Consider the following 27830-nt stretch of genomic DNA (forward strand, 5'->3'; position numbering starts at 1 on the left):
CAAAATCAATCTGCTCTTAGTGAGTCCATCAGTTTGACTGGTGAGTAGCAGTAAAGCAGAAGAGACAGTAGAGGGTGTGGCAGAGGTAAGGTGAGTGAAAACATTTCTGCAAATCCCACACTGAATGGGATACTTTCAACTTAATTCCTGGGCAAACAAAAGTACTAGGTGTTCTCTCCAGGGACACAGCATGAGCAAACCACAAGGTCACCTGATCCAACTATTCAAGTTTTACAAATGAGAAAACTATCATGTTGCAAAGGAAATAAACAGAAAATATCACGTTGACACCAATTCATAGCATTTATTGACATTTCCATTTAAAATGCTAAGAAAGCTATAAAAATTGTAAACATGGAAATCAAACACTTGCATAAATTATTTCTAAAACTACAGCACATTAGAAAACAGTGCAGCTAATTGGAGGGTAGAAACATAACCGACAAAGAGAAGGGAGGGTTCAATTACTAAATCATATATCCATACTGAGATTTAAGTGCCCGTTTGAGACCAGCAAACTATGATTGTCAAGTTCAGGTTGCAGGATTGATGCCACAGACGGCTCCAATTTGCTCTGCACAATTTCGTACATTAATAGTCATCATCTAAAAAGGAGGGTGCAGGAAGAATCAGAACACAACCTTCAAAGAGGGGGAGATAAGTCAGCACCCCAGCCAGAGCAGCTCTGTGGAGCAACCTCTCCTGTTAATGCTCCCAGCGAGGCCCTAGGAGAGGGTAATGTCAGGAGCATTTCTACTCCACTTTGAAATGAGTCCCTGGTGCTTAGAGCAACTGAGTTAGGGACCACACCTTAGTTCCTCCTGCACCTCCCTCTTCTTTTCCCACATCTTCAGGGGGAAAAGAACAGGGTGTCTGGCTTAAATTTGGCCCTGGGGAGACAAGTTATGAATACTTGAAATCTGATGGGCACGAGAAAAGACTGCTCCAGGTAGTTCCTGAAGAAGGTTCTACATAATCAGGGACAGTGAGATTCAAATTATTCCAATTTTCAGCTCAGTCCCTTCAACCTATTCACTCTCTCTTTAAATGTTAAGAGGTTCCAGAACAGAAAAACCCTGGGGAAAGAAGGCAAAGCAAGGAGCCTGGATCATTACCTAACCTGTGAGACACAGGTCTGGACTAGCATTTATCAGACAAAGACATTCATTGCTTCTCTCACTTTCCCCACTGGTTCCTAAGTGCTCCGTGTACCCAAAGGCATTTAATATTCTTTCTCTACTTTAATGCTGTGTGTTCATAGGATAAATTGTCAAGTGTACTGTTACAAACACAAGCACGGAATTAGCACTGTACCGTGACGTTTCAGCTTTCAAGTCTTATTAATAGAGGACAAAGGTGTCCTAGTTTAAATATCAACAATCACTTCCAAAATGTCAAAAGAAACCAGAAATGTGCATACTCCTTGTTTATTGGGTGACATGTGTAAGCCTAAACATTTGATGAGTGTTACAGCACTGGCCCATAGAGGCCCCTCTACTGTTACAAGAAGAATCTCTGTAGCAGGTTGGATTCAATGTAAAAGCAAAGTTCCATGGACTATGCCCAAGAAATGTGTTTGTGCTCACGAGGCCCATCTGCAGGTTCAGAGATGGCCTTCCTCGTGCTCCTGCCTGGGCCAAATGTGGATGAGCAGACTCTGGTGATGAACTTTGGAGCCTTGCTCTGGAGGTAGAAATGACCTGGTGAAAACCTCACTAGAGCTAAAGCTAATGTGAGACGTAAGACTGGGAGAGCCCCTGGCCCCAAGCCCAGAATCTCAACCAGCCTTCCTTCCACATGTCATGCATTCCCAAGTAAGAACCCAGGATGAAAGGGCAGGAGAGGCTTCGTTAATGATTAAATTGGGAAGCACGACCAAGCGCATCCACATCGGGGGACTGCTTGCTTAATGGAGCATGTGTGAAGGCGTCACACATATGCAGTAAACACTGGCCTTGCCCTTAGGAAATGGGAGACTCATGCAGTGGAGAATGATTTGTTTCAGCCCAAAGCCTTCCAAGCACACCTTCACCTGTGGTTTGTATCACAGGCTTCCTACCCTGAAAAATCTGGTTGGCAAAAACACGCTGCTTAAAAGTCAGGTGCCACCAAGATCAGCACACATTCTGAAATTAAATAAAATTGAGAAGAAAACTTGTAGGTAGCTGTAAAAAAAAAAAAAGCCAAATGTATTTATTTATAACCTGGTATGCTCCACAAAGGACATAATATTGCTGAATGGCTGGCTATCAAGTCTGCTCTAAGCAATAACCCTCAGAGTCACTCTTATCACTATTTTCATTCTTCACATTGGACCTGCAGCAGTTTCTTGGTGCTCTCCTTTCCTTCCCCGTGCTGGAGCTCCTCCTTGTAGACCTTCACCAGCCTGGTCACTCATTTGTTCAATTACTGCAGATGTGCCTCCTTGCACTACTTCCTCTTCGGAAGCTCCCTACGCTGTCCCCATATTACAGCAGATCAGAATCAAAGTCATTTTCATGACACTACACGCCAATCTCTACATCCTCCCTCAGGCCCACTCCTTCCCAGGCCCACACTTTCCCAAGCCATTTCACCAGGTCTGGGCAACTCCCGTCTTCATCCAAGTGACTTCTACAGTTCACTTCTCCCAGATCTCAGCACTTCCAGACATGCAGCTTCCATGACTTCTTCTGCGTGCCCAATGCACTTATGTGCGTTGAATGAATGTTATGGATGTTTAAATTGTATGTGTTTTTTAAATCAATATCTTTCATCTTTTATACCCATCTGTAATATCTGAGTTAAAGCCTAAGATTTCAGAAGTCAAGACTTGAGTCTGCTGACCTGTTTGGTGTCAGACATAGCAGAAAATGAGGAGCAGAAAGATGTTTGAGATGATTTTGAAAGGCATGGGAGAAAAAGTTTAAAATAAAACAGGAATGAGGAAGATGAGTCACACCAAGCTTTCCATTTCCGGTTGCTCTGGTGTAAACCCATTCTCCGGTAGATCACAGCATATCACATAGGCCATCCCAGATCATTCACACTGAAAACATGCTACATTTTCACAGTGCTTTATGCTCCCTCCTCCAGGGATGTTTGCACACGGGATCACACCTGATTCTCACAACCAGAGATCCCAGGAGGCAGGCGGGGGAGGTCTGTACTTGAAGGTGAAGGAAGGATGAGGTTCAGAGAAGGAGCTTAACACAGTGGATTAGTGACAAAGTAGACTGCAAAAAATCACTTCTCCAAAATATCTTCTCAAAAACACTGACTCAAATTTATAATTTGTTTTACCACTAGGACTTCTAAAGCAGGAAAAAATAGACCTAAAATTTAACTTTTTTAGAGTGCTCTAATCAGTGGAACTCCAAAGCTACTCATGATCAATAGTAGGACCTCTCTTTTAAGCAAAGCACACTAAGTGACTGGAGACCCAGTGACCATGGTGTGCCCCACACAGCTAGCTCGTTCTGAGTCTAGTGACTGGTCAACCTACTGTGGCAGATGTCTAGAGGAAACAAGTACAAACCAAGTGTGCTTTTTTTTTTTAACAACAGAGTGCTGGTGATCCCACAGGGGCCTGCTCACACTGCATCACTCACCAGCAGCAGTTTGTTATGTGTCATCTTTGGTCTTGACATCAGTTTAAAGGTGTATTGGCTCTGAGAATAAAAATACAGGTAGACTCCCTTTGTGGTGGTTGGACAGGCATCAAAACTGCAGTCACGGTTACATCCTTTGCAGCACAGACCCGTTTCTGCGACAAAGAAGGTAATCACTTTTAGGACACTCTGCGTGCAAAACACTTATGACACGGAGCAGAACCAGAAGAGAAAGGGCCATTTATTCCATCTGCTGAGACAAGATTTGAATTCATTGTAAGGGGTCCATAATAAAACTCTGCTTGGGTACGTGAAAATCTTAGTACCACATTCAGGAAACCTGATTTTTTTGAGTGACATAGAAAGAGGGTCCTCCACTTTGGGAACAGTAAAGTATTAAACCAAGAACAAGAGGTAAGAAGTCAAGCCTCGAAGGGGACCTTTTCTCTCATGCAAGCTGGAACCTCTGGACACAGCCTGATGGGAGCTGCTGGCCACACTTCAACTTCCCAGAACAGACTTTGAGATTCTGGTCCTGAGATTCTACATCTACACCACAGACCTAACCAGCGTGATCCTGGAACCAACAACTACACTCTGGAGACCTGTTAAAGATGCCTCCAGGCTTTTAAAACTTATTGCAGATATGCAGATTTTAGTTAGGCAGAATCCCAAATTTACCCCATTATCTGTTGTTTAATCAAAAGTATTAGTTCATCTGCTAGAAAGAGGTCCCTAGCAGGAATCTCTTCTGTATGCATGTACATCCTTTGAGTTTCACTCAGGCACCAGACTATAGATCACTGCTGTCTTTCTGACTATCATGTGGGAAGGAGGGAAATGCTGACTCTGGGGGTACATTTTAAGTGACATGACCCCCCTCTCCCTGGCCCAAAGTGCATAACACAGTTGTAACAGTCACTCAACAAATTAATAACACAATAAAATCAGAATAAGGGGCAACTCTCCTTTTCCTCATGGTCTCAGAACTCTTCTTTACACTTCTTGATTTGTGACAAGAGGCTGAACTGGACTCAGTTCCAATTCCAGGTCTTGCACTCAGGGAATGTGATCAGTAGGGATGGATTTGTAACAACTGGGTGGATTTGTCAGAAATGATGTCTGCTTACATAAGATTTCTCATTCAGGTGTGATATGTGAGCAAATCATCAGTAAAGTGCAAGGATCTGGAGTGAGGACCCTGACAGCCTCATTCTGTAGGACTGACCTTAATCCTATGTGCGGAAGTGGGATCCACCTGCTTTTGTACGTGCCCAATTATTAAACAGGAAATACAAGTAAAGAATGTACATTTAAACTTTGATATGTATTTTGATTAACCAAATAAATAGCTCCCCCACATCCCCCAAATTTGGAATTTGTTTTTCTTTTTTTTTTCTTAGAACAAAAGGAAACCTCCAACATGTTCTTCCATTGTAAAAGCCAACATTGCTTTTCACAGACAGAAAGGTGAAGGGGTTTTTGGAGCTTTAGCACCAGAAAAGGAGGAGGAAGAACGCAGGTGATGGCTTCGTTTGGAGTCATCAGGCTCTACAATCTATCATTTGGTTTCTCACTAGTAGCTTTCTTTAAAATTCCCCAACAGTCTTAGTATTCTTGTTGCTAATATCGCTATTAAAATAAGTTCCTACGGAGGAAAACAGGGAAATCAAGCTGTTAATGAAATGTCTTCAAATCTTTCTTCTTGGAGAACAAAGCAGCAGGTGCATCGTACATGTCAGTCTGAATCCCACAGAAAAGCTTGGTTCCTTTCTGCCCTGTACCATCTACACATTTCAATCTTTTGCCTTTTAAAAGGAGACTAACTTAGTAATTTTGTTATCTTAGGTTTGTGTTTCATTTTTGTGAAGTGCTGCTGGCTTTTGGCCAAAAATACATACATTTCCATCGAACCCGAGTAGTTACCAAATGGCCAACCTAGTAAAACTATCGTGGGTTGTCGTGTGAGTTATGGCAACATCTAAAATTGCAACTTGTTCCCTTACTCGGGCAGCATGCCCAGGAGATGTTGTTCTTCTTACAAACATCCACTCAATCGATTTCCTTTTGGTCTTGCTTCCACAGGAAGCGGCTATCGGCAAACCTGTGCGGCAGGGCCCATCAGCTGTGGAAGTTCTGCATGGCGTTTTGTTTCTGGGAGAGCCGGAGCAGCTCCTCTCGGATTGCCTTGATGAGGGAAGCTGAGGAATGTCCCGGCTGGAGGTCTTCCGTGGAGCTGGTGGGGTAGCCCAGCCCAGGGCCCTGCAGCCCCCGGTGGGGCAGGTTCCCAGGAGGAGCCGAGGGCTCCCTGCCTGAAGTCCTTGGCACCTGAAATAGCGGTGAAGAAGAATACTCTTGATGTCCTAGCATGTTGGGCTGCAAAACACGGCAAATGTTAGTGCACTTACCATGTGAGGACAAGAGGGAAGATCAAGTTCAAACCAGCACCTGAAGTTCCTCTACTACCTCCCACCCACCACCTCAGCCCTCCACCAGGACCCGGCCACCTGGTCCCTCTGCCCCTGGCTGGAGAGTACACAGGTGCGTACAGGAGCTAGCCTGGGGCTGCTGGCCCATGGGAGAACAAGTAAAGAAAGCCTGGGGAGCCAGAGTAGAAGGGAGCAGAAGCACCCCAGAGAGCTCAGAGGTCAGGGAGACCAGCAGATGTGGCAGAGGGGCCACCCAGAGCCCCTTCCTCTGCCCTGGGCCCCAGAACATGTGCCTGTGAATCACACTGCGACCACAGAACCACTTTCCATCTCGGTCATCTAGTGCGGCCTCTGTGTGTGTGTGTGTGTGTGTGTGTGTGTGTGTGTGTGTGTGTCTACCATGCGCTTTCTAGAGCCTTCTCTTTAACAAGTCATCTATAGCAGACAACAGTTCTCTGATATTTGCAAAATAGAACTTGCTATTAGTTTGATATGAATGTTACATTTTTCAGTCATTTTGTTTTTCATATTTTTTTCATTGGGGAAAAAAATCTCAGGTCATTGCTTTACATCAGTGTGTGGTCAATGAACTAGATCTGTGTACTAAACGAACAAATACCACTAACAGCAAGTTATTAATGAAAAGATGGCCTCCAAAGCCCGGGATTATTTATTTCTATATTCTACTTCTCCAAATTCCAGGAAAGAAACACTTCAAAGTGAACATTTTTGGATTTGATAGGAAAACCTAAAATACTTCATGAACCTAAATTGGGTACAACGAAGGCAGAAAAAGAAAAGTGTCGACAAACTTTAAGCAAATATTTAGATCATATGTCTAACAAATATCTTTCAGGGAAAAAGCATATTCTAAAGTTACTTCCTTCCACTGAGTCATGAGCCTTTGGTCATGAGAGGAATTCAGTGTCACTGCTGAGAAGGTAGAAGTACAAAGAAAGCAAGGGTATAATGATAAAGATAAAACTAAAAGCAACAGTTTGGCTTGTGTTCTCCTTTGTTAACGTATCCTCCAAGGGTATAAAACTCTCAAGAAAAATAGAGGAGAGCACTTGTAGAAATTCTGTGACCCAATGAATGACTGGAGAGCTCAAAATGAAGACTTGTGTCTTACAATGCCCACACCAAGTGCATGTTGCAAAACCATCCATATACGGCAGTCACAGTGGAAAGAATATCAATACCCCCATGAAGTGCAAAAGGTAAGAATGTTTATAAAGCCATCACACTGAAGATGAAGTCCAGATGTGATTCCCCTTCAGGTTCAAATTTACTACTTAAAGACCTGAGACTGGCCTCAAGAAAAATCATTGCCTTTCCCAAAGGGGGAGAAAGTTTATCCACAAAAACTGCAAGCAAAAACACAGGTAAGGCAAAAATAGCAAGGGAGATTAAAGATTTTGTTAAAAAATAAGTTTTAAAAGCAGATCCTCAAAGCAATGACGTGCTTAGAGGTGAGCTGGGACCAGGCCCCAAGCCCCAGATACTCACGGCCTCTCTCCGTCCAGCGCCATCCTCCCCATAAGCAGGCCAACCTGGGCCGCCATACTGGCTGCCTCTCATGCCTGGGATTTCCACTGGCTGTGCCCCGATTCTGCTGGCGATTCCCACCTGTGTCAGGTGCTGGATCTGGGAGCCTGGAAGGAACACAGTGCCGTGAGCTGGTCAGCGTTTGCAGGGCAGGAAGTTGTTGAGGAGGACACCATCAGCTCCAACCATGGCTCCTTCCAGCACAAGCATAAGGAGCACTGTTCAAACACAGTGCCGAGGCTGCTCCGGATATGGCATTTCCTAACCAAATGGGCCGTACGCAGCTTTCCCAACCTTTATGTACAGTGTTACTCCTACTCTCCTGCCCTAAACAGAGGCCTGGGGATGAAGGCTCATATGCTGCTTGTGTCTGCTGGGCTACAGCTAGGGTGGGCTTACTGACTGGAAGAAAGGTGTGAAAGGCTTGAAGCCACAAAGACACAGAAATGAGAAATGTGGCTCCTTTGCACCTGTGGCTTTGAGATTCACAAGGAGCTGAATATATAATAATATGCTTTTTTCTTATAAGGCAATGTTATAGTTTGTATCTACACCCCAAGAGCCTCATGCCCCAGTAAGTGGGGCTTTTGCAAAGTGATTGGATAATGGGGCTGACAGCTGACCTGCTGTTAGGAGCAGGGGTGGGTGTGGAGGCGTGGCCTGGAAGGGCAGCTCTTCCCTCTTGCTCTGCTTCCTGTCTGCCACGAAGTGAGCAGCCCGCCCCCATCCCTTCTACCATGCCGCCCTGCCTTGGAGCCGCTGACACTGGATTCTACAAACTGTGACCCAAAGTCAACCTCCCCTCCTTTAAACTGAGGGTGGTGGGTATTGTGTCTCCAGACAAGAAGAGTGACTAAGCCAGGCAGGGAATATATTTATTTGAATTCAAAACATTAAAGTCCCTTATACTCACGTTGTTCCCATAACTCAGCCAAAGCACACACACCACCCCTCACTCTGTGTGGTCAGTTGAGGGGCAGTGAGGGCTGCACCAGCCAGCTCCCTGCCCCTAACTCCCCTACCCTGGGACACCTACGGCCCTGTGTAGCTCTGAAAGACAGGCGTCAAACATCTTTTCCTCCCTTGTCAACTTTTGGAATATGGAAATATCCCTACACTGCAAATTAAAGGAGGGGGGGAGGCAATCTTTACTTAATTATTTTATTTGTTGCAGTGCTGGGGATAGAACCCCCAGGGCCTTGAGCATGCCAGGCAAGCACTCTACTACTGAGCTACACCCTAAGCACTCAAAAGTGAGCCTTAAGCACTTGTGAAATAATACACTTATTTCCAAATGCTCCAAGGATCATTAGATTTATCAGCAATGTTCAGGTCCCAAGAGTTCACAGGGCTCTCCACATCCTACTCCTGCTGTCTGGTTATCAACCTCAACTAACCTACTATATTTTTAAAGCAAGAGCTCCTCGGTGATTTTATTTGGATATATAATGATAACTACAGGTCACAGAAAATTGTCTAGGCCTCTGCCACAGCAATTAACTCTACAAAGCACTGTCCATTACTGAAAATTCATGGCAGTATTAAAGCCATTTGGGCCATCAGCATTGTCTACTCAGCAGACATTGGCTGAGCAGATCTTTCGAGAAGCTGTAAACACAGCCTTGTGCTCTCCAGTGTTTCACCAGTCCAATCAACTGTGCAGGGAGAAAGCATACCTTTTGTGTTAAACCACACGTGGCTGAAATTGTAATCAGTCATGACTTTGTAACTTGCTTTGATCACTTAACCATACAGCCACAGAATTCCCCCAATTTGATGTGGAGCCCAGCAAGCCTTGACCCAGGCGGTAACTGGTGAATCTTAAATTCCTCTTTTCTGCCTTCTATGACCTCTTCATTTTAAAAAGCTGCGTAATTTATCCACTGATGCACTCACACTGGATGTCCAGGGAGCTAACAATGTTTCGCTGTTCTGAATAATTCTGGAATAAACATCTTGGCACACGTAGTTTTTCCGCAATATTTTGGATTTGGGAGTTAGGGGAATCCCATATTCCGAGAAGTGAAATTACTAAATAAATGTCTGTGAGTCCTAAGGCCAAATTATTTTCCAACATTTAATGATTTATACCACTGCTGGAGAGAATGTAATAGTAATCATAATAATGGAATCATAATACATTATTCAAAGTATTACATATGCCAGGAAGTATTCTGGGCACTTTACATCTGCTATTTTATTCAACCAGCAAAACAACTGTAGGCCATGAGTACTAATAACCCCCATCACACAGATGAGGAAACTGCAAATTTTACCACACCACATTCTTACAAAAATAATTTCATGATCATAATTGAGCCTCAGAGTTTTAATCTGTATTTTTAAAATTATTCTCAAAACTGGGCCCTTTTCTTGGCTTGTTTTTTTTTGAGGGGGGGGGGTTGTACCAGGGATTGAACTCGGGACCTTACACTTTTGAGGAGGGCAGCAGAACCACTGAGCTAAATTCCCAGCCCTCATGGCTTGCTTTTTTGTAGGGCACATGCGCACACACATGCATGCACACATTTCTTTTGTGAATTCTTTCTTACCGTCCTTTGCTCATTTGAGTTTTGAGATTTGCCTATTTGCCAATTTGTATGCACTAGTCTCTATAATAAAAACACCTCGGTCTCACAGAACACACTGAATCAGCCCGTGTCCTGGCAGCAATCCACTGGACACACACATACACACACCCCGCCGCTCCTCTGTACAACCACCTGGTTCCACACTACAAAGACACAGAGGACACTGGACCACCAGACCATGGTACTGGGTCCCACTGCTCCCAGCTCAGAGGTAGGGGCTTCTGAGCTGCTGTCCCACTGCTCCTGGTCCAGAGGAAGGAGCTTCCTGGCCACCATCCTTCCCGCTGCTCCTGGTCCAGAGGAAGGGGCTTCCTGGCCACCATCCCACCTGCTGCCCCCAGCCCAGAGGAAAGGGCTTTTGGGGCGCCTTCTGTTCTGCCGCTCCCGGCCCAGAGGAAGGGGCTTCTGGGCCACCATCCCTACCACTGCTCCTGGCCCCTGTTCTACCTCTCCCAGCTCAGAGGAGGTGATCCTCGCGGGTGCCAACAGCACCCCCCTGCCCCCCCCAGTCGAAATGAGAAAACACGTAAATAACTCTCAAAACCAGACTTCCAGATCACCTACAGCAACCCCAAAGGGAAATGAGATGGAACACTCTGATACTCAACCACCTGGACCCACTGAACTGGCAACAAAAGGGGATCTGGAAAAAATGAAATCAGAAATAATTTCTCAGATAACAGGAGAAATTGTGCCCCTAGTGCAAGATATGATTAATAAATCTAGAGAGGAGCTCAGGAACATGATGGAATCCCAACATAGGAAACAAATGGAATCCATAAAACAGATGCAAATAGATTTCCAGGACATGAAAAACTCCATAGAAAGTCTACACAGCAGAATGAGCCAATGTGAGGACAGAATTTCAGATATAGAAGATAAGATTGCAATTAATGACCAGGAAAAGAAAAATTGCTTCAAAATTATAAGGGAACACAAGAAATCAATCCAGCAAAGAAGAATAACATAAGACTGATCAGAGTCAAAGAAGAAACAGGAGACAGTGCAGATGACATAAAAAAAACTCTTCACAGAAGTAATGGCAGAAAACTTCCCAAGGAGGGGAAAAGAACTTGACATACAGATAAGTGAGGCATATAGGACTCCAAATAGCCTTGATCAAAAAAAATCTACACATAGGCATATAACTGTTAAGATTCCAGAAACTCAACAGAAGAACAAAGTTCTCCAAGCAGTCAGAGAAAAGAAACAAATCACATACAAAGGAAAGCCCATCAGAATCACAGCAGACTTCTCAACACAAACCATCAAGGCAAGAAGAGCTTGGAGTGACATATTCCAAGCCCTAAAAGAAAACAGCCTCCAACCCAGATTGATGTACCCTGCAAAACTATCTTTCAAAATGGATGGAGAAATAAGATACTTTTATGACAAAGAGCACCTTAGGAACTTCATGAATACCAAACCAGCACTCCAAAGAATTTTACACAATATCCTAGGAACAGATAGATATTCAGGATCACAACCCCAGGAAGCAAAGCAGAATGAATCCATCTGGCACAACAAGAAATTAAATGTAAAGAGGGAGAACACACAAAAAAGAAAAAGTCATGGCAATGTCAAGTCAATACATTTCAGTTATAACCATCAACGTTAATGGTCTCAATTCACCAATCAAAAGAAATAGACTGGCAGAATGGGTCAAGAAGCAAAATCCAACAATATGCTGCATACAAGAAACACACTTAATTCAAAAAGAAACTCGCAGACTGAAAGTTAAAGGGTGGAAAACAATACTCCATGCAACAGGAACCCGAAAAAAAGCAGGAGTAGCTATCCTCCTTGCAGATCAAGCAGAGTTCAAACCAACACTGATTAAGAGAGATGAAGAAGGACACTACATCCTTGTAAAGGGAAGAATCCAAGAGGAAGAGATGACAATCATAAATATCTATGCACCAAACACTAGTGTGCCCAACTATATAAAACAAATACTAATGGACATGAAAAGTCATATATGCACTAATACAATGGTAGTGGGGGACCTCAACACCCCACTGTCACAAATAGATAGATCAACTAGACAAAAAACAAGTAATGAAATACTAGAACTCAATCGAACTCTTGAACAAATGAACTTAACAGATGTTTACAGAGTCTTCCACCCCACAAAATCAGAATACACATTCTTCTCAGCTGCACATGGGTCATTCTCCAAAACAGACCACATACTCACACATAGAACATGTTTAAGTAAGTGCAAAGGAATTGAAGTTATCCCCTGTATATTATCAGACCATAGTGGGATGAAATTGGAGATCCATAGCAAAAGAAACTCAAAAAATTTCATAAACATGTGGAAATTGAACAACACACTTCTGAATAACCAATGGGTCACAGAGGAAATTAAAGAAGAAATCAGACAGTTCCTTCAATTATATGACAATGACAATACAACATATCGGAATCTGTGGGACACATTGAAAGCAGTCTTACGAGGGAAATTCATAGCAGTGAATATGAAACAGACTGCGCCAAATTAAACAACCTGATGCTGCACCTCAAGCTTCTAGAAAAAGAAGACCAGGACAAACCCAGAGCTCATATAAGGGAGGAAATTATAAAGATCAGAGGAGAAATCAATGCAATGGAGACTAAGAGAATGATACAAAAAAAAATCAATGAAGCCAAGAGTTGGTTCTTCAAAAGAATCAACAAAATTGACAAACCTTTAGCCAACCTTGTCAGAAAAAGGAAAGAAAAGGCCCAAATCCATGCAATTAGGAATGAAAAGGGTGAAATGACAACAGACCCAGCAGAAATCCAGAGGATCATCAATACCTACTTCCAGAACCTATACACCAATAAGATGGACAACACAGAAGAAATGGACAGATTCCTAGATACATATGAATTACCAAAGTTGAACGAAGAAGACCTAAAAATTCTAAACAACCCAATATCAACCAATGAAATTGAAAATGTAATTAAAAACTTACCAACTAAGAAAAGCCCGGGCCCTGATGGCTTCACTGCTGAATTCTACAAGACATTTAGAGGAACTGCTACCACTACTGTTTAAACTCTTCAATGAAATTGAAAGGGAAGCAATATTCCCAAATTCATTCCTGGAAGCAGGCATCACCTTGATCCCCAAAGCAGAGAAAGACCCAACTGAAAAAGAGAACTATAGGCCAATCTCACTAATGAACACAGATGCAAAAATCCTTAAAAAGATACTGGCAAACAGAATGCAGAAGATCATCAAGAAGATCATACACCCTGATCAAGTGGGATTCATCCCAGGGATGCAGGGATGGTTCAACATACGCTAATCAATCAATGCAATACACTATATCAATAGAGCCAAGGACAAAAACCATATGATTATCTCCATAGATGCAGAAAAAGCATTTGACAAAATCCAACATGCTTTTATGATAAAAACCCTACAAAAAATTGGAACAGATGGTCTCTACCTCAAACTGATAAAAGCCATCTATGAAAAACCAACAGCCAATATCATACTAAATGGTCAAAAAGTGAAATCCTTCACACTAAAATCAGGAACAAGACAAGGATGCCCACTAACACCACTCTTGTTCAATACAGTTCTGGAAACATTAGCCATGGCAATTAGACAAGAGAAAGAAATAAAAGGAATAAAGATAGGAAATGAAGAAGTCAAATTGTCATTATTTGCAGATGACATGATACTCTAATAGAAGACCCCAAGAACTCCACCAAAAGTCTTCTAGACTTAATAACCAAATTCAGTCAAGTAGCTTGTTATAAGGTCAACACACAAAAATCAATAGATTTCCTCTGCACTAATGACAGACTCACTGAGAGAGAAATAGGGCAAATAATTCCTTTCACAATAGCATCCAAAAAACTGAAATACCTAGGAATCATCCTAAGGAAAGAAATCAAAGACCTCTTCTCTGAAAACTATAGCACTCTGAAAAGAGACATTGATAATGATATCAGAAAATGGACAGACATCCCCTGCTCCTGGGTAGGAAGGATTAATATAGTGAAAATGGCCATACTTCCAAAACTGCTATATAGAGTTAATGCAATTCCAATTGAGATCCCAGCAGCATACTTCATGGACCTTGAGAAAACAATCCAAAAATTCATTTGGAACAAGAAGAGAACCAGAATAGCAAAAGAAATTCTAGGTAACAGAGACATGGCAGGGGGTATTATAAACCCCAACTTGAAACCATATGACAAAGCTACTGTGATAAAAACAGCATAGTACTGGCAAAGAAACAGACCTGAGGACCAGTGGAACAGATTAGAAGATGCAGAAACAATGCCAGACACACTCAGCCATCTCATCTTCAACAAAGGAGCCAAACACCCTCACTGGAGGAAAGATGGCCTCTTTAATAAATGGTGCTGGAAAACTGGCTTTCAACCTGCCAAAGATTAAAACTAGACCTATATCTCTCACCATGCACTAAACTATAATTGAAATGGATTAAAGATCTAAATATTAAAATAGAAACTCTGAACCAGTTGGAACAGAGGTTAGGTAGAACCCATGAAGACATTGGCGTAGGAAAAGATTTTATGAACAAAACCTCAGTTGCCCATGAACTAGCACAAACAATCAACAAGTGGGATCTCTTCTTATTAAAAAGCTTCTGCACAGCAAGAGAAACCACCAGGAGTGTGAAGAGACAACCCACAATATGGGAAAAAATCTTCACCTGCTCTTCCTCAGACAAAGGTCTACTATCTCAAATCTATAAAGAACTTAAAAAGATCAGACCTCCCAAATTTAAAGACCCAATCCAAAAATGGACATCTGAAATGAGCAGACATTTCTCAGACAAAGAAGTAGAAATAGCAAATAAATACATGAAAAAATGTTCAACATCACTGGTCATTCGAGAGATGCGAATGAAAACAACACTGAGATTCCACCTCACTCCAGAAAGAATGGCTGCTATCATGAAATCAACCAAGAACAAATGCTGGTGGGGCTGTGTGGAAAGAGGAACCCTGCTCCACTGCTGATGGGAGTGTAGACTGGTGCAACCACTGTGGAAATCAGTATGGAGATACCTCAAAGAACTAGGACTGGAAATCCCATTTGACCTAGCTATTCCACTGCTCAGGATCTTCCCCAAAGAATTAAAAGAATCATACCACAGTGATATACGTGTGCCCATGTTCATAGCAGCACAGTTTGTAATAGCTAAAACTTGGAAACAGCCCAAATGCCCATCAACTGGAGACTGGATCAAGAAAATGTGGTTTTTTTATAAAATGGAGTACTACTCAGCCATAAAAAATGAGAAATTAGAGACATTTATAGCTAAGTGGATGCACATTGAGGCGATACTCTTAAGTGAAATAAATAGGACACACATGAACAAATTCCGAATAGTTTCTCTGGTGTGAGAAACTGAAAGTGTAAATAAGGACTAAAATGTATAATAGGTAATGTGAAATAGGAAGAAAAGGGGCAAAGGGGAAGGAAGTGGGAGGGCTAGGGGAAAGGATAGAAGGGAATGGGATTAATATGAGAAAATGGAAAAATAGGAACAAAATCTTTGTAAATAGGGAGGAATGGAGGGGTTGAAGGGAGGGCTGGGCAAGGGTGAAAAATAAGAACCAAGAGAGACTATGTAAAGGTGCAAATTTCCAATGATGAATGTCATTATATTGTATACCTAAAATGTACCAATGATTAGAATGAATAATCGATAATGTAAAATAGGAAGAAAAGGTCCAAAGGGGTAGGGGTAGTGGGACGGGCAGGGGAAAGGAAAGAAGGGAAAGGAAAAATGATGAGAAATGGAAAAAATGGAAATAAAGTCTTTGTAAATAGGGAAGGGTGGAGGGGGTAAAGGGAGGGCTAGGAATGGGGAAAAAATAAGAACCAAGATGCATTATCCAAAGGTACAATTCCCGATGAGAAATGTAATTGTGTTGTATACCTACAATGTACCAATAAAAGAATTTAAAAATAAATAAATAAATAAATAAATAAATAAATAAATAAATACACACACACACCTCTTGCTCAGTTGGGTGTGCCACTCTGGGAGGCCAAGAAAGGAAGACTGCAAGTTTAACCCCAGGCTGGGCAATTTAGCTAGTGAGACATGGTCTCAAAAACAAAGGGCTGGGGATATATGCCTTCAAAGGTTGTGGGTTCAGGTCCCAGGACTGAAAAAAAAAAGCTCTTGGCCAAAACATGCTGTAAATTTTCCCTAGGTGCGATATTTTTTTTAGATCTATACATATTTGATAATTTTCTATAGTGAAAAATGTAATTCTAATAAATCTTAACATTTTACAATTTCATTTTTGGTTAGAAAGTATTAGATATGGTAACTTCCTCTTCAAATGGTCGATACATATAATTTCTATGTTCATCTAGACAGTTTAATTAAAAATTAATATATCTGGGCCGGGGATTTAGCTCAGTGGTTTCGCGGCCTGCTGCATAAGCACAAGGACCCGAGTTCAATCCCTGGCACCAAAAAAAAAAGATTTAAAAAATTAATATATCTGAATTTTGTTTAGTGTTTATGCTGTGCAGCGAAGTCTGAACACGCAGCCATTAACAGGAGAAACAAGACTCCATGCAAAGTACAGCACGTAGAAATTCGAGAAAGCAGCAAGCTGTCAGGATACAGGTTGCATCTGGTGGGCTACCAGACATGCAAGATACAAGAGTTTCCTAGAAGACCATAGCAGAAAAATAACAACAATTACCGCAAATTTGGTATTGGCCTAGTTTCTTGACAACATTATGTATTCTACAGAAAGTTAGACAATAGCAAAATAAATCAATTAACATGAATGGTTCCTGTCACTAAAGTATCAGTCATAATTTGTAACAGCTAAATCTTGGAAGCAACCTATATGTCCATGAACAGATGAATGAATAAAGAAAATGTGGCATTTGCACACCATGGAGCACTACTCTAACACAAAGAAGGGTGAACCTGAAGCATCTGTAGGCAAATGGATGTACCTTGAGACCAGAATGTTAAGTGAAACATGCTTAAATATCGCATGGTTTCTCTTGAGAAACCTAAAATATAAATAAAGGGCAAATAAAAGATAAATAATAGGAAGTAGGGAGACAGATTTTTCTTAAATAGGAAGGGAATCAAGAGATGGGCTGGGAGCTGGGGATTTAGCTCAGCAGTGCTGCACCTGCCTGGCAAGTGCAAGGTCTTGAGTTTGATTCCCAGTACCAAAAAAGGGGTGGGGGGCGGTTAAAAAAGAATTAAGATATGTCATGTACGTGTACCAACTCCCCACAATGAATGTGATCACTGAGTACCACAAGCATGTACTAATAAAAAATAAAGAAATGAATGAGGAAAATAAAAGTGACTTTGAGCTTTTGTAATAAAACACAGTAAGATGATATTGAACTAGGAATCATTCAAAGTATGTACAGCTGTACGAGACAGAGGAAGAACTTGGGATCTTAAACTATACAGATGTTTGTGTCCTTTCTGGTCCTAAGGATCAAATCCCAGGCCTCTGGCATACTAGGCAAGCACTCTACCACTGAGCTATGCCCTCAGCCCATACAGAGATTTCAGGAACATAGAATAGCGTTTACAGATAGAGCTTTCATAGTATCAATTACTTATGAGTTGAAGTTCTGTGACATGCAACAGTAATTTGGTATTTGGGGTACAAGACTGGACCTCAGGTGAACTGATGGGGTGACCCAGCCATCTGCTACCAAAAAGCCTCAGAGCTGGGCATGGCAGCACACACCTGTAATCCCAGCACTCTGGGAGGCTGAGGAAGGAGGATTGCAAGTTTGAGCTCAGCCTGGACAACTTAACAAGACCCTTCTCAAAGTAAAAAATAATAAACATCCTGGGGATGTAGCACAGTGCAAAGGCCCTGGTTCCATCCCTAGTACCAAAAAGAAAAAAAAAAGAAGAGCTTCAACAATTAACCTAAAATTCTCAGAGGACTCTAATTTTTTTTTCTTTCCTTTTCTTCTCATTTTCTGAAAAATACATTAATTCCTAGCCTAGCTGTCATTATTGAGGACACTGAATTCAGAAAACACTCTCCACATTCGTTTTTTCCTTTCCTAAAATTCAGAAAGTTCTTCCTTTTCACAGACATTTAAGAGTTTCAAAAACTAACAGCAGTTAATTACTGAAATGCAAATATGCTTATAACTACTTCTAAAAATCCAAAACTGAATACACAAAAAGAAATGTAATCACCACATTTTAATTGTGGGCTTTAAAAACCTGGATCTTTATATGGACTATACTGAGTACTGCACTTTTGTAAATAAGCCAAACCTCACAAAATGTTCCTCAGATTAACTAAATAAATAATTTTAGAATTTTTAAAAAACAAAATGTCTTGGGGCTGGGGATTTAGCTCAGTGGTTTAGCCAACTGCTGCGCAAGCACAAGGACCCAAGCTGGATCCCCGGTGCCAAAAAAAAAAAAGTCTTTACTGTCTGACTTTATAATCTCCATGCCAGGTTTCCTGGAAGGACGCAGAAAATACCTACCCGAAGAAGTGGGCCATACTGCACGCAGGCAGGCGGGGCAGAGGGCGTGACTGAGCCCGAGAGGACCAGCCACTGTCCCTGCACGGAGGCGGCCTGTCCACCTCGCGATGCTGACCCTCCTTTCCACCCCAGCCCACAGCAGCGTCCCAGGTGTGGTCACAGCTCCACTGCCCCCGTACCTGTGGTGCCCCCGACGGGCCGAGGCCGGGCCACCGACGGCATCTCTTCGGAGTAGACCCCTCGGGCGGCGAAGGGGGCTTCTGCGGCTGCCTGTGGCTGCGGGGGCTCGGGGGGCGGCAGCTCGGAGGACGGCAGCAACCCAGGGCCAAAACCCGGCCTGAAGGCAAAGCACAGCGGGCATCAGGGCTCTGGGGTCCAACTGGGTTCACCCTCGCCCCTCAGAATGAAGACCACCGTCTCTGCTTAGCCAGCTTCTCTCCTGCTCCTGATCAAAGCCAAAGACAGGGAGCCTAACAAACTGCGCTCGTTAATTGAACCTACCTCTTCCTTTAAAGACAAATGTAAGGGCCGGGGATTTAGCTCAGCAGCATGGCACCTGCCGGGCAAGCACGAGGTCCTGAGTTCAGTCTCCGGTACCAAACAAACAAAAAACAGAAGTAAAATGGAATGCCGAAGGAAGGCACAGTTGAGTTCCAGGATCCGTTAACCACCAGGACTGCCCCAACTCTGAGGTTCTCAGTCCCGGCTGCACATTAACATCACCTGGGGGATTTAAAAAATACCGACGCCCACTCAGCACCCCAAAGACAAATAGAACCTCCAGTGCAACCCAGACTTTTTTGAAACTCTGTCCGATGGTCTGGCTGCCCATCAAAGCTGAAAACCAGGGTTCTAAAACAGTGTTTTCAAAATTTTTGATCTCCGAACCCTATAACATTCATAAAAATTATCGAGGAGCTGATCACAGTGCACACACCTGCAATCCCAGCTACTTAGGGGGCTGAGGCAGGAGGATTGCAAGTTCCAGCCCAGCCTTGACAACTTAAGAAGGCCCCGGTCTCAAAATAAAAAATAAAAAGGTCTGAGGATTTAGCTCAGGGGTAGAGGCCCTGGGTTCAATCTCTAGTACAAAAAAAAAAAAAAAAAAAAAATTGAGGACTCCCAAGAGCATCTGTTTATGTGTATTGTATCTATCAATATTTACTATATTAGACTGGGCGTGATGGCACATGCCTGTAATTGCAGCACTTGGGAGACTGAGGCAGGAGGATAGGTGCAAGTTCAAGGCCAGCCTGGGCTACAGAGTGTGTTCAAGGCCAGCCTGAACTATGTGGTAAGACCCTGTCTCACAAATCAAAGACAAAAATAGGGCTGGGGATTTAGCTCAGTGGTGCCACCATCTGCCTTGCAAGCACAAGGTCCTGAGTTTGATCCCCAGTACCCCCCCCAAAATTACAGTATTAGAAATTAAGCAAAATTTTAAATCTTATTTTAAAAATTAATTTAAAAATACGGGCCAGGCATGGTGGCACAAAGCTATAATCCCAGTACTCAGGAGGCTGGGGCAGGAGGATCACTGGGAGTTTGAGGCCAGCCTAGATTACATAGTGATTTCAAGGCCAGCCTGAACTACACAGGAGACCCTGTTTCAAAAAACCAAACAATCAGGGCCGGGGATTTAGCTCAGTGGTGCCGGCGCCCTCCTTGCAAGCGCAAGGTCCTGAGTTCAATCCCCAGTACCAAAAAAAAATAAATAAATAACCAAACAACAACAACAAACATGTTACATATTAATGTTAACAATTTTCATGAATTTAATTCTTCAACTCCTCTCCCCCAAAATTAGTGAAAAAATGATCCTTATATATTTCACATTCAGTCAACTGGCATTTGTTATTTTAGGAAGAAAATCTACTCTCACAGAATATGTTCTCAGAAAAGGAATATATTAACAGCCTTTTAATATAATATTAAAAAATATTTTTGTTTTTTTATACCACATCAAAACACAATGTTGAATCTAAGAAACAACATCAAGAACTTTTCATACTCTGCTACATTAAACCCACTCCTTTGTCTTGCATTTTAAATGGGATCTTTAACCCACGCATGATTTTATGGCATTTGTCAATTGGAAAATGCCAGTTCACTGAGTTGTGAAGACTTTACTGGGTATTGATACATTCCATTTCACAGTATCAAGAAATCCCATTCATTGTTGTCCCCACCTGATGTCACCTCCTGCTCACCCAGTCAAGTGTTTAAGTACTAACATGCTGCCAAGTTCATGGGGCAGATAAAAATTTCCTGAATTGATTTTTTTCCCTTGAAAGCTCAATTTTACCACGGCAACAAATACCAACTGTTGTTTTCCTTGAAGTAACAGGCTCACTTCGGTCACTTGCAAGCCAGTATCTGCCAAACTCTCAAGTCTGTACAGCAATTTTGCAAAGTGTTTGTTCAAGTAAAAATCAAGGAAGCAATTGGTTTGGTTATCTTAAGCAAGTAAGGGCTTTCCTCCAAGAATCCATACTCAGCAGAAGTGCCTTATTCAGATGGTGCTTCCTCTTTTATCACATAAAGACCTAGGACGAATAAAACCAATATTTATTTATTTATTGCAATGCAGGGAAATCAAACCCAGGGCCTTCACACTCAGCTATGTACCTAGCCCTTTTTCCTTTTTTTAATTTTGTATTTTGAGACAGGGTCTCACTAAGCCACTAAGTTGCCCAGGCTGGGTTCAACTTGGAATCTTCCAGCTTCAGCCTCCCAGAGTGCTGGGATCATAGGCATTCGTCACTATGCCCAGCTAAATTTAATAATTTTTAAGGTCATATTTATGGGAGACCAGATGGGAATAATGAGGTCTAACTGGCCTCCTCAGTGAGCACTGAGGAGGAAGAGGGCATGCAAGTGTGCTAACACACTGCAGGGAAAAGTAAAACACCTAGTTTAAGTTGTTTACCAAGAGAAGTAACATGGAGGGTGGGAGACAGATGAATCTTGCAGAGCTCTAATTGCTTGTGCCCGTGTCTGAGTGAATAAAGCTGAGGTGCACCAGTCATTTGGGGCTCTATGATGAAGGGAGACATGAGCCCTCTGGGTCCCCCTGCCCCAGATTTTAACCTGAATCTGTCTCTTTATTTTTCATCCTTGTCATCCCTTGGTCAGATTCAAGCTTGTAGGCTGGTTTCTACACATATTAACCTAACTCTGGTTATTTAAAAACTGCATTTGAGCTCAGTGGTTCCGCTGCCTGCCTCGAAAGTGAAAGGTCCAGAGTTCGATCCCCGGTACCAAAAAAAACAAAAACAAACAAACACTGCATTTGTACAGTGGTGAAGTATCCCACCACCACTCATTCGATGTGGCAGCACCATCTGGATTCCTGCAGAGGCACCAGGCTTTGACCCATCTTAGTGCAAACATCTACACTGATATAAAAGGCAAGTAAGGTCTTACCATTACTTCGAAAACAGTTTTGACCTCACAGGGCCCCTGACAGGATCTCACAGGCCCTCTAAGGGTCTGAGAACACTGCCCTCAGAATCACTCCTAAGAAGAAACTCAAGAATAAAAGATTATGTTCTATTACAGTTCTTTGCAATTAACAGATACAACCAGCTGGATAAAGATGTGGATGGATGAGCCTTCCTATACCAGAGCATTTCTCATAACGCAAAACCTAGATGATCTGATTATTCTCTAAATAAGTGCTGCTGATCAAGATGGACCCCAGAGGGGTTTCCCATCCCCAGCTGCAGATCTAGGAGCTCCTTCTTCAACCCAACCACAATCTCTAGCCCTCTCCTGCCCACACTCACATCTCTTTTATCTTCCCTGTGTGCTCCGAGTTCAGTGCAATACAAACACTCTAGAATTTTTGATGTGGGTGATCATAAAATTTATCATCCAAATCAGAACATTTCTGAAAGCAACCATTATTAATACCTAGGAGTAACTGGACTAACTAGATCATATGGTGCTTCTATGTTTTTGTTTGTTTTGCCTTTAGATGGGGGTCTCACTATGTTACCCTGGTCAGCTTGAACTCCTGGGTTCAGGAGATCCTCCTGCCTCAGTCTCCTGAGTCGCTGGGAGTGCGAATGTGTTCCTCCATGCCCAGCCTGTGTCTTTATCTGTAACTTCTGCCCTTATCGCCTAAGCTCACCTGGACACTTTTGCTTTTGTTCCTTTTGGGGCAAAGATTATGCCTGAGTAGGGGAGGAAGCAAACCCTTTTGAAATTGAGGGAAAATAAAGAAAACTACAGAAAAAGGAAGGAGAAAGCAGGCAACAATCCACTTTCGAGTGCCTTCTGGTTGGTGAAGGGCTAGTTGAGTTTGATTTCTAAGATTCATTCTTTTTCTGAAAATCCATCTTTATAATGAACCAATCATCCACTGGGTGGGTCCATCTATACTGTCTCTATTCTGTTTCAGTGGTCTGTCGACACCACATTGTCTTAACACTCTAATTTATAACATTGAGAATAGTCCAATACTGTATTCTCCTTTCTCAAAGCCTTTCTCTTGGCTATTCTCAGTCTTTTATTCCATATACATTTTAGAATCACATTGTCAGTTTCTTCAAACCATGGGGATTCTGAATGGGCTTATTTTGGGGAACCAGGTGTGGTGGCGCATGCCTGTAATCCCAGCACTCAGGAGGCTGAGGTAGGAGGATCACCGAAAGTTTGAGGCCAGCCTGGGCTACACAGTGAGCTCAAGGCCAGCCTGGACTATATAGTGAGAAGTTGTCTCAAAAAATAATCAAACAAACAAGAAAAGATCACTTTGTGAAACTGACATAAAAAATTACGAGTTCCCTATCTTTCTTTAAAGGCTTAAACATCTTCGGTTGGATTTATTTTGAGGTATTTTATATTTTTGAATCCTACTTTAAATGGTATTTTTTACTCTTAAATTTTATTTGTTGCTTATATGCAGAAATAAAAGTTTTGTAAACTGATCTTGTATCTATTTACCTTGCAATTTTGTCCTGCTAGCCATCTTAATAAATTCCCTTAATTCTATTTTCTATTTTGCTAGTTTATACTGTTTTTATTTTGCTAGTTTATACTGTTATTTTTATTAATTTTCTTCTGCTTCACTTAATTATTCTCTTTTTAACATCTTGAGATGAATGGTTACATTGTTGATTTTTAGCCATTTTTTTTTCCAAATAGATGCATTTAAGGCAACAAGTTCCTCCATACCCCCTAGAACACTGCTATAGCTGCACAACTATTGCTATTTCCCACAACATTCGATGTTTCATTTTATTATTCATTTTAGAATGTGTTACAACCTCCATTGTGATTTTTTTCAGTGTACTATAGGTTATTTAGCACAGTGCTGATATATTTGCAAAAGTACAGGGATTTTCTAAATATGCTTTATTCTTGGTTTCTAATTTAATTTCACTAGAATGAGAAAATGCACTGAATAATTTTACTTCTTTGAAATTTGTTTAGATTTTTTAAATAGTGTAAACATATAGAAAATGTTTGATTTTATTCATTCCTTCATTTATTCATTTGTTCATTCATTCATTTATTGCCATATGTTGAGGATTGGGCCCTGGTGCATGTTAGGAAAGAGCTCCACCTGAACCTTTTGCCTTAAAATTTTGTTTTATTTTACTCATTCATTTTTCTTTTTGTTTTGCTTTATCCACATGAAAGTTGTTTTGTATCATAAGAACTGTATCTTCATTTAAATGTTTGTGTATAACATTCTTTGTGCACATGATCACTAAAAACAGTGATGTGTATTCAGGACTACTTGTCAATAAATGCTATTCACTAAACATGTTACATGCTTTAAAATCTGACTTATGGCTTCAAAATCAGTAACTTTTTTAAAGCTATTGGCTCAGTACTTACTAAGGCACCATTCTGGAGAAAAGGAAACTCTGAAGGATTAAGGTTAAATTTTCCCTTTTCATTCTTACATTATTGAAATTATTTTAAAAGCAGGTATATTTTGCTGTTATGGACTCTCAATTAGATCAAGCTGATTATTCATACATTCAAATCTTCCATATCCTGCCTATGTTTTTATGTTTTTGGCAAGTCTCTAATAAGCCAAATACCATTCTTTAATCCAGTCAATGTCTGTCTTTTAATTGAAACAGTTACTATCACTCAGTGTAACTGTTTAGCATCTCATTGTACCCTTCTGTATGTTCCACCCATGCTGTGGTCCTTTTTCTCCCATTTCATGCCTCCTTTTAGATTATTTTAAAATTATTTTATTTCTCCTTATCTTATATTAAGCCCTTTTCAGCATTATTTTAGAGAATTATCCTAAAAATTATACCAGAATCCCTGACATAAAACAGTCAAGTGATACCCGCCTGTGATCCCATTACTCTGGAGGCTGAGGCAGAAAGAGGCAAGTTTAAACTCTGCCAGGGTAACATGGTGAAAAATGAAAAAGGGATGAGAATGTAGCTCAGAGTGAAGGCCCTGGGTTTAGTCCCCATACCACAAAATAAAACCAGTCTAGGGGCCAGGATTTAGCTCAGTAGTTCTGTCGCCTGCCTTGCAAGCACAAGGACCCAAGTTCGATCCCCCACACCAAAAAAATAAAAAACAAAACCAGTCTAGCATAAATTAGTACCTTTATATCTTCCCAGACAATAAACCTTATCTCCATATTTAGCATAGTAAATGTAATTACTGGAAAATCTAGATTTGACAGCTCCACTATCTGGATTCTCTATGGTTCCATTTCCTCTGTTTCTTCTGTTCAAAATCTGTACTCTTTTCCGATGCCCGGCTGTGACGTGTAAGCTTGTATGACGTCACTGCAGCAATGACGCAGGGTCCAGCGGGGGCCCCTCCTTTCCGAGGGAATTCACGCTGGTGTCAGCCAGGCAGCCGTTCCTCATCGCTGCTCCAGGCTGAGCTTCAGTCCCTGAAGGAAGTCACTGATCTCTTGAGAATCACTGTCCTCCCCAGGCACAAGGGTCCCGCTCGGAAGGGCTCCTGGATCTTGGCCTCCTGCTGCTAGCCCTACTAGGCCTTAGGGTTGAACATTTTTAGTATCTTGCCTGGTTTTTGCTGGTGTCCTCAGCAGGACAGTTGGCCTGATTTCTCCAGTCTGTCCTTACCAGAGAAGAGCTGAAATACCAACTGTTTCCCCTGCCCTTTCAGTTACATGGAGAGAGCACATGTCTCAGAGTTCTGCATATGCTTACAATGGTTAGAGACACACGTTTACAAAACTAAAAAGACAGCAGCCCGTGTGAGAGAGTCACAATATATTTTGCTCAGAAAACTTTACCTTGGCAATGGGCCAGATGGGGGAGTCATTCCGTAGTCTTCATATCTCTGGAAGAAATTCAAAATAACATGAAGATTAATATTCAGTACTTATTACAAAGTGACAACAGCAAATGTGTAAACTTTCAGGCTTGTAGGATCGACTTTCAGGACAATTATTTTCTCATTAAAACTTAGCATGTTACTGGGGCATTCTGCCATCAAGTAATGCTCTGAGTTTCAGTTGGTGAATTGGGCTACCAGGCTTTAGAAAACACAAAACCAAAGCTAGGTGTGGTGGCATCTGTAGTGCTAGCATTTAGGAGGCTGAGGCAGGAGAATCTCTTGAATCCATGCATTTTAGACCACTTCCGGCAATACAACAAGACACCATGGCTTAATCCCCAGCCCCACAAAAACAAAACAAAAAACTATACAACTACTTTGTAGCTCTTTCCTCCTTTTGTATAATATAACTAAAAATGTTAATAATAAGACAGGTTTTCTGCACCTGTTCAGCCCTCTGGGCTCCACTGCTACAAACCATCTCTTCTGCTGAGAAGTGGTATAAATGGCCACATGTAGCACAAGGGACTCCCTCACCACAGTCAACAGATCCAGCGGGTATCCAGCAGCAACTCAAACACCCCCAGAAACTAACCCATCAAAAGCTGTACCATAGCCAGGTGTGGTAGTGATTCCTATAATCCCAGCACTCTGGAGGCTGAGGCAGGAGGCTCTCAACTTCAGGCCCAGCCTGGACTACACAGCAAAACCTTCTCAAAAAAACCCAAATAACAAAAAAGTGATACCATGTTAAGAATGCTGTAAAAACAGAAAGGATGCAAAGAAACCAGTTTTTGTCAGTTTCTGACCATCTTCTGATTCCAAGGAGAGCTCTACTTCCTGCCTGTCACTTTGGTAAGGCGGCCCCAGTTCCCTCATGCAGCTTGTTTTACTTGAGTTAATCTCAACTAACCAACTACTCTTGGACTAAAACACTCCTCCCTTGAAGAAAATACACATCACGAACATTGACTGTGCTCCTTGTGAAATTACCACCTCCTAGCCCTACCATACATGGGAGTCCATGGCTGTCAATCACCATTGTGGAACCGGATATCCAGCATGGCAGTGATCAGACAGAATCCACTCAACTGCAGCCGGTTCACACCAATCGCTCGCCCACAATCAGATGGCAATGAAAACCTCCTGGAGCTCCCAGCAGAGGGAAAAGAAGCTATAAGGGATGCGGGAGAAGAGGGAGGAAAAGCAGCTTCAATTCCTTTCCAAAAGACAAGAGCAAGGGCCGGGGATTTAGCTCAGTGGTGCCACACCTGCCTCGCAAGTGCAAGGTCCTGAGTTCGATGCCCATGTACAAAAAAAAAAAAATTCCCAACAGGGAAACCTAGGACTGAATACAGATTATTCACAGTGCCCTGTGCTTTTTGGAATTTTAAAACAATTCTTAGGCATTTTTTTAAAAAATTCAAGGCTTATTACTTATCAAGATTTCTGGGGGTCTAAGTGATAGACTTACAGAAAAGAATAGAAAACAGCTGTCTGCTGTTTATATGTTGTACTAAAATTGGGTGAGATATTTCAACTTACTGTAGTCAGAAAAAAGATGTCCTGTTTCAAAAGATGGCTTGTTTTGTTTTGTTTTGGAATCATTGGTGGAGTTTCTATGACCTGGTTGCAGGAATTTACTTTGGTAGATCACACCTACGTGAGTGCTTGGGGAACAAAATTGAATCTTAAAGTTTCAATCATCGATGTCAACAAAACTCATTTTAACATATCCCTTCCTTCTTACACCATAGAAAGCACAGGCCAGTAGAGCATGAAAGGTGAGTCAAATGGTTGTAGGGTCTCGGATTGGCTTGAGGTATAGCAAGACAGGAAGGTCTGCTTATAAAAGGTCTCAGCTCAGGTGTCGTGACCC

At 41.9% G+C, this 27830-nt stretch overlaps 1 protein-coding gene across 3 annotated transcripts in view; it reads right to left on the reverse strand.

Moving 5' to 3' along the window:
• Positions 1 to 279: 279 nt before the first annotated feature.
• The window catches only part of Kiaa1549 (KIAA1549 ortholog), a 151125-nt gene continuing 123574 nt past the window's right edge, over positions 280 to 27830 (reverse strand). The window contains exons 17-20 of one of the 3 annotated variants that reach the window (XM_087205903.1): positions 25908 to 25954; positions 18832 to 18989; positions 7529 to 7674; positions 280 to 5918 (exon numbers count right to left, since the gene is read on the reverse strand). In XM_087205903.1, the coding sequence (XP_087062029.1) occupies positions 5712 to 5918; positions 7529 to 7674; positions 18832 to 18989; positions 25908 to 25954 (558 nt within the window). In that variant the 3' untranslated portion in view covers positions 280 to 5711. Of the gene's footprint in view, positions 5967 to 7528; positions 7675 to 18831; positions 18990 to 19153; positions 21199 to 25907; positions 25955 to 27830 lie in introns of those variants that run through there. The other 2 variants (XM_087205902.1, XR_015449117.1) reach the window with 2 other exon arrangements.

The sequence above is a fragment of the Heterocephalus glaber genome, unplaced genomic scaffold (assembly GCF_053883595.1).
Source record: "Heterocephalus glaber isolate CG9 unplaced genomic scaffold, H.glaber_assembly_v1.0 deba00000621, whole genome shotgun sequence".
NCBI lineage: Eukaryota > Metazoa > Chordata > Mammalia > Rodentia > Bathyergidae > Heterocephalus > Heterocephalus glaber.